At 41.9% G+C, this 8,287-nt stretch overlaps 1 protein-coding gene across 1 annotated transcript in view; it reads right to left on the reverse strand.

The window, feature by feature from the left end:
- The window catches only part of LOC135216549 (fidgetin-like protein 1), a gene marked incomplete at its 5' end in the record, with an annotated part of 288,347 nt that overhangs the window by 240,472 nt on the left and 39,588 nt on the right, over positions 1 to 8,287 (reverse strand). Inside the window, one exon of the mRNA XM_064251924.1 lies at positions 6,035 to 6,145. Coding sequence (XP_064107994.1) covers positions 6,035 to 6,145 — 111 coding nt within the window. The remainder of the gene's footprint in view (positions 1 to 6,034; positions 6,146 to 8,287) is intronic.

Genomic DNA, 8,287 nt, shown 5'->3' on the forward strand with positions numbered 1-8,287 from the left:
CAATGCTGGCCTGTTACAACAGGTGGGCGACCTGGTTGGGTCTCTGAAGAGTAGCATGGAACAAATGATCTCTCGGTTGTCGGATAGATTACTTCTCAAGACTCCATTATAGCCGGACTGAGCCAAGCTCCTCTAAGCCCTCTCCTCCACCTTTCAATACAGGTGGAGCTCAGCTTCCCCCCGTATACTCTCTACCTCCGTTCTCGATGAACAACCCTTGGAGAGTAGCGTCATACGCCCCCTTCCAAGACGGACTCATTTCTATACCGGAATTTGGAATCGAAGGATCGAGGACTTCGAGTTCTACCCGGAAGACCTTCAGCCTCCATTCATCGGCTACGCAAGGCTCACCGCCTCAGCCATGATTCGGGATGATAGGGTACCAAAGGAGACAGTCCTCTATTCACGTGACCAGGCTCAGAGAGAATGGCTCAGGTGTTTAGAGGACATGGATTGTTCTAATACGAAATCCAACCTTTCAAGAGTCCGTTTACGATCTTTTACGGATGGATGGAGAGTAACCCCGCTCCCTTTGCCTGACAAAGATCGCGACGTCTACCATTCCAGCGGCCCAGAAGGGGGACCCCATGCCTCAACTGAAGGAAGCAGATCCTACATCTCCGTTACTTCCTTCGGCCGGAGAATTGTGGGAAGACTTACCTAACACCTTCTCAGCTGGCAAACTCAAACCGGACTGTGCTATGGAGCAGTTTGGTGAAAAGCTACCGAGGCTTCCAGATAGCCTTATTCAGGCTGAATTTGACGCCAAATCGCGGTTAGCCAGATCGATTAATTCCATGGCTATGACCGAGGTGGCCACCATAGCCTATGGTTCAGAGCCGCTTTTCAAACTTATGACCAAATCCCTGACTCAAACGGTACAGTCAGATATGTTTGAGTTTGCCACTGCTAGGACGAATTGTTAGGAAAGCAATGTCTGACAAGAAGCAAACCATTCGGCACGAGCCGAATAGGTTACTTGCGTCGAGCATCTGGGGAGCGGACCTCTTCCCAGAAGCGATGGTGAAGGAAGTCCAGTCAGAGGCTACGAGGTTGAACCAGAGCCTTAAGGACCGTTGGGGTCTTACGGCTAAGAGGAGGCAAGATCTAGCAGCTAGAGGTAAGGGCCAAAGGAAACCCAGGCGTTTCCAGCCCTACCAGAAAAAGCAGCCACGCTTTTCTCAGCAAGTTCCGGCGGTTCCCTTAGTGCAAACAGCCCAACCTTCCACTTCAAAGGCTCAATCACAGCCGATTTACGTGATCTCCCCTCAGCCTCAGCCCTCCACCTCTTACGCCATCTCCCCAGCTTACAATCAAGCCTTCGAGAGTCAATCTTCACAGAAGTATGACCGCTCGGGTAAGGGAGGCAGAGGTAAGCGTTCCTTTCGTGGGAGAGGATGGGGGGTCCCCTTTAATAGGGGAAAACACTTCAGAGGAGGCCGAGGAGGCTACCAGATCCAATGAAGAACTTCAGGTAGGAGGGAGGCTGTTTCACTTTCGCCACCGGTGGAACTTCAGCAAGTGGGCTCAGAGCATTGTGTCAAAAGGCCTGGGTTGGAGCTGGTTAACGAACCCACCCCCATCCAGGCCTTTCCGTCAACTTCCTTCCAAGGAACTGACGGAGTATGCGGAGGATCTCCTTCAGAAAGGAGCTATAGCGAGAGTCAAAAGGTTAAAATTTCAAGGTCGCTTGTTCAGCGTGCCAAAGAAAGGTTCACAAAAAAGAAGAGTAATCTTAGACTTATCCCGCTTAAACTTAGCCATCCGCTGCGACAAGTTCAAGATGCTCACGATCTCGCAGGTGCGGACCTTACTTCCCCTTGGGGCCGTCACCACCTCTATCGATCTTACAGACGCTTACTATCATATCCCTATTGCAAGACACTTCCGTCCATATCTGGGCTTCAAGATAGGAGACCAGACATTCTCCTTCAAGGTAGTTCCTTTCGGGCTCAACGTAGCACCCAGAGTGTTTACGAAGCTGGCGGAAGTAGTTGTTCAACAACTCAGATCGCAAGGGGTTATGGTAGTAGCGTATCTCGACGATTGGTTGATCTGGGCCTCAACAGTCGAGGAATGCAACAAAGCAACACTGAAAGTGATTCAGTTCCTGGAATATCTAGGCTTCAAGATAAACAGGACCAAGTCAAGACTCACTCCAGAGTCAAACTTTCAGTGGCTAGGCATTCAATGGAATCTATCCTCCATACTCTGTCGATTCCATCATCCAAGAGGAAGGAAATAGCGAAGTCAGTCAAGCAATTTCTGAGTCACAAAACTGGCTTCAAGAAGATCTCAGGAAGGATCCTGGGTTCTCTCCATTTGCATCAGTGACGAACATCCTAATGAAAGCCAAACTGAAAGACCTAACCAGAATCTGGCGCTCACGAGCAAATGTCAGGTCCAGGGACAAATTGTCCTCAGTCCCTCTGATTCTAAAGAATCGACTTCGGCCGTGGGCGAAAGTCAAGAACCTGTCGGTGTCAGTGCCCCTTCAGTTTCCTCCACCAGGGATCACTATCCACACAGACGCTTCATTAAGCGGTTGGGGAGGATATTCCCAGTTCAAAAAGGTTCAAGGAACGTGGTCACCTCAGTTCCGTCAGTTCCATATAAATGTACTGGAGGCAATGGCACTGTTCTTGACTCTAAAAAGGTTACGTCCGCCAAAGTACTCCCACATAAAGCTAGTCCTGGACAGCGCAGTGGTAGTACATTGTATAAACAGAGGAGGCTCCAAGTCACGTCATCTAAATCATGTCATGGTAGCCATATTCTCCCTGGCGGACAAGTTCAGTTGGCATCTCTCCTCCACCCATATAGCTGGAGTGAGAAACGTCATAGCAGATGCTCTATCCCGATCAGTACCTCTAGAGTCGAATGAAGGTCACTGGACAACAGTTCGTTCCAATGGATTCTTCAGAGAGTTCCAGGTCTACAGGTAGATCTCTTCGCATCCCAAGCGAACCACAAACTCCCGTGTTATGTGGCCCCAACCTGACCCTCTGGCCTATGCCACGGACGCCCTGGCTCTAGACTGGAACAACTGGGAGAGGATTTATGTCTTTCCTCCAGTGAATCTTCTCATGAAAGTGTTAAACAAACTCAGGACATTCAAGGGTCAAGTGGCTCTAGTAGCCCCAGACTGGCCGAAGAGCAATTGGTACCCTCTCATCCTGGAACTGGGTCTCCGCCCTCTTCGGATCCCCAATCCAAGCTCTCCCATCAGTACAAACGAGACTGTGTTCGCTTCCTCAGGGATTCTCAAAACCCTAACTTTATGGAGTTCATGAAGTTTGCAGCGAAGAGGGATGCGAATATTGACCCTCAGAATATCTCTTCTTGGAATCCGATAAAAGAGATTCAACTTTGAGACAGTATGATGCTGCTGTCAAAAAAGTTTAGCAACCTTCCTGAAAGAATCAGATATTAGGATCATGACAATCAATTCAGCTATATCCTTTTTCAGATCCTTATTTGAAAAAGGCTTAGCAGCTAGCACGATTACGACAAACAAGTCAGCCTTGAAAAAGATTTTTCAATTTGGGTTCACCATAGACTTGACAGATTCCTATTTCTCGTCTATTCCCAAGGCCTGTGCTAGACTTAGACCCTTCTGTAAGGCCTACGTCAGTATCATGTTTCTTAAACGATGTTCTAAAACTGGCTTCAGAAACCAATAATGACACATGTCGTTTATAATGCTCTTAAGAAAAACCCTGTATTTTTATTAAGCTTGGCCTCAGGAGCTAGAATTTCAGAACTGTCGGCTTTATCCAGAGATCCGGATCATATTCAGTTCCTTCCCACAAGGGAAGTGCTACTTTCGCCGGAACGTAGCTTTTTAGCTAAGAATGAAGATCCTTTGATGAGGTGGGAACCATGGAAGGTACTACCCCTTCCACAAGATATACTCTTGCCCGGTTTCAGCTTTACGAGCCTTTCTATCTAGGACCTCCTCATCCTCATCGGGTCCTCTCTTTAGGAGAGAAAAAGGTGGTACCTTATCTATTAAAGGCACAGGCAACAAATCCTGTACTTCATTAAACAAGCCAATCCTGACTCTTTCCCAAAAGCACATGATGTCAGGGCAGTAGCCACCTCAATTAACTATTTCCAACATATGAACTTCGATGAGTTGAAAAAGTATACTGGATGGAAATCGCCGACAGTGTTGTTCAAACGTCATTACTTAAAGTCCTTGGAAGCCCTGAAATTTTCAGCAGTTTGCAGCGGGTAACATAGTTTCCCTGACTCTGACTAATCCTTAGTAGAAGATCCAGTCCTCCTTTCTACCTGCCTCACCCAACAGTTCCGTCTATTCCTGCCTTGTTCATTTACGGTCACCTTGTGTCTTAGCTGCTTTAATGATGATATGTGGGTGTCCCTTATTTTTTTGCTAGGGACACTCACATTTGTGATGATTACTGATCTCGTGGATGTCATCTCCTTATTTTTATGCTAGGAGATACATCTTATTATAATGGTTACGGGTTTTGTATATTAAGTCATATACATTCTTTTATATTTTATTATTGTTGAGTTTGTTTTATTCAACTTTTATGTTAATTGCTTTAGATTGTTTTGATACATAGCTTTACACAGATACCATTGTTGTACATATATGATATTTCTCCTGTATATGTATATTACCTTAAGTTAAGAAATATTATTAGCATTAAGTATAAATTAAGAATAAATATTTTCTATTGTATCACTGTTGTATATGTATCTTTATTAGCAATTATATTGATTTATTTTTATTTATCTTTTATTTGAGACCTCTTTATATTTTTGTTGGATTTCTTTACAATCTTGTGCTATTTCTCTGGTACGATTTCGCGCAGCGACGACACGAGCTGAGCCCAGAAAAGGGATTTGACGTAAGGAAAAATCTATTTCTGGGCGATTGGCTCGTGTCGCCAGCGAAATCCCGCCCTCCACCTACCCATCCCATCGCCAAGATTGTCTGCTAACTTCAGGATGGCCACCAGAGGCGCAGCAGTCGGCAGCATGGGATGGAGTAGTAGTAGTAGGTGCTGCCCACTCTGTGGGTCGGGAGCTCCCCGGGGGAATGGGGGGATTTTTGTAGTGGGGGGAGAATTCTATTGGCATTTGGCTCGTGGTAGTGGTCTCACTCGCCATAGTGTTCATACCGACACTCTCTGGGAGGGTGAGCGAGTCAGTTATACTGACCTTTTTCTTTATTTATTTATTCTCTGGTATGTGTTAGTACATTTACCCTAGAAATAATAGATTAAAGGATATTTCGCTGGCGACACGAGCCAATCGCCCAGAAATAGATTTTTCCTTACGTCAAAATCCCTTTTTTACTATTGGGTTTCATTTGTCCTTACTCCCATCTTGTCTGTTTCTCTGGTACTATTTCATAGGCCGACACGAGCTGAGCCCAGAAAAGGGATTTTGACGTAGGAAAAATCTATTTCTGGGTGATTGGCTCGTGTCGCTCTATGAAACCCACCCTGTTTTCTTTTACCCACCCTGCAGGACAAGATGTTCATATTTTAAGGATGACCGCTAGGGGCGCTGCTGTCCGTGGCGTCAGTAGTAGTAGTAGTAGCGGCCGCATCACCCTTTAGTATCAGCTCTCTCTGGTGGGGATTTTATGTTGGAAGGTCTAAATGGTGAATGACTCGTGGTAGTGATCCCACTCGCCTATATTCACATACCGACAATTCTTTTATAGAGTGAGCGAGTCAGTTTTACTGACATTTTCTTAATTTTGTTTTTCTCTGGTAATTTTAGATTAATTTTACCTAGAAATAATGATCTCAAGGATATTTCATAGGGCGACACAAGCCAATCACCCAGAAATAGATTTTTCCTACGTCAAAATCCCTTTAGTCATAAAGGATTAATATATGAAAAGTACTTATAAAATACTGTACTACTTCATATACCCACAAAAAACAATCTACGTGATACCTTAATTTTACTTCTGTCTAATTAATTTGGAAATTTAGCAGTTTTTATGAATTTTCAGCATTTTTAACAAACCTTTTCATCACCATACCTGAATTGTAGTTTTTGCTATTTCTAAGCCTGCGATGTCATCCCAACTTACTGGTGGTCCACTGTCCATGATTTCATTCATTATCAGTTCTATCATTTTTGGTTCGATATTCTGTAAAGGAATCATTACAGTACGTATAGTCTTCATTCTAAGTTAAAGTAACATTGTTCTATTTTTCATACATCATTTTCATGCACATACTGTATAACAGGAATTACATGGATATATATAGTTACAGTAACAAGGAAATCAAGTACATTTTTATTGAAACCTGCAAAAAAGTTAATACGTACATCAAAACTAGTAAACAAAGTATGTACTATTTGACATTGCAGGTAAATGTTCGATTTATTTTTCTTTAAAATTTACTGAAATTTAAATATGCAAAATTGATATGGTTCCCAATAACAGTTATTTAGTAAACCCAAGTGTGATAAATGTCACTGAATTAATATTCTATTACAGTAGTACCCGAGTTCATTTTAAGTTCCTGACATAAAGTACTGGAAAAATATATTTTCTTCACATAACAATTCAAGTTTCTCAATACTGCTAATGGCATCCTTTTTCAATTTAGAATAACATCTTACTCTTGCATTTTTTAAAAATAAGTACACTACTTATAACTGGCCAACATCCATTGCCTTTAAATTGTCTGGACACAACACACCCTCAGAGAAAAAGGATACAATGAGGACATTCATCACAAAGCATTCATGGGTTTCTCTATTAGAGGTGATTTTACTTGGAATTTTTGAAAATGAGAAAGGTCTTTAATTTACAGATTTTTATTACAAAAATATAGTACAAGGTGCTTATTCTCTCGGGCAGTCTCCCCATGAATCTCCAACATTTTCATTCTCACTCACTCTATTTCACACAAACTACATGCACACTGGTAACCAATTGTGATTTTTCACAGCCGTCACAAAGGACTAGCTTGATAAAATAGTTTATTTTTTACATTAAAGATAAAGTTACTGGAATATTATTGAGAATAAAACTGTAACTGATTATCACAGCAGTAGTATTTATAAAATCACAATGATACATGGCAACACCAAATAACATATGTTCTGGAAATATCACAAGGGCGATATGTATAACACAAAGAATTTACAATGCCCTTAAATTCCTTAAGATTTAGTAGTTATGCAAGTAATGCCAACATTGCCCAAGACATTGTGGGAGCTCCCACATACCCCGTGATCAAGCCCAGATGCCAATAGTGCCTTGATTACACAAGCTTTTTTTTTTTATTAATTTTACCGGGTTTCCAGCTGGCACTAGAAGATTATGCTAATGTTAAGATTGAAGGTTTGTTTTGTATATGAACAAATTTACAGCTCAACACATATTCCTTTCATCTCTGTACTACAAAGCTCGTTATATTATGCAGTCATTCCTTTACAAAAATTTCCTCTGAAAATCATATAAACAATGATCTACAACACATAATACTAACAGTGCTACTATCTTGATTATCAATGTAACCATTACAGATCATCAGATCCATAAAAACAATCAGATCCATAAAAACAATGACATTCAGTATTCATGTGACTGCCGTGGCAATCACTGCATTCATCCTTAAACCAGCATTACCAACCAGTACAGTGGTCCCCCCGTATTCGCGGGGGATGCGTACCAGAACCCCTCATGAATAGTTAGAACCCGCGAATGTTTGGAACCCCTATAAAAATGCTAAAAACAGCCTATTTTGTTAGTTAAAACTCAAGAAAAACCACTAAAAATTTTCATACTTGGTTTTTTTAATAGTTTTATCACAAAAAGTGCATTTTATGATGAAATTGATTAAAAAAAACAGGAATTTGTGGATATTTCTCATAGAAAAATACCGCGAATGCACAAATTTTCCGCAAATAATGCGGGGAAATGTTCCCAAGAGAAATCCGCGAATGTGTGAGTCCACGAATCTAGAGAACACGAATACGGGGGGCCCACTGTACTACTATGAGATTTCTTCACCATTTCTCTGGTCACCAGTAACTCTTTTCCATTATTTTTATTCCTAATACTTTGTATGTTTTACCTATACAGTACAGAGATTAGCCTACCTTTCAGAATGAATATGGAAAGATAATCACTGATTACTGAATAGTATACTGTATCAGTCACAGAAGCATTGATTATCTTCTGATTTGCAGCCTCTGGTGTGATATACCTTGTTAGAACTTTAAAAGCAAGCTTTCTTGTTTGTTCAAGAGAAAAACTAACACTGATACAAGGCAA

The sequence above is a fragment of the Macrobrachium nipponense genome, chromosome 6, assembly GCF_015104395.2.
Source record: "Macrobrachium nipponense isolate FS-2020 chromosome 6, ASM1510439v2, whole genome shotgun sequence".
Classification (NCBI taxonomy): domain Eukaryota; kingdom Metazoa; phylum Arthropoda; class Malacostraca; order Decapoda; family Palaemonidae; genus Macrobrachium; species Macrobrachium nipponense.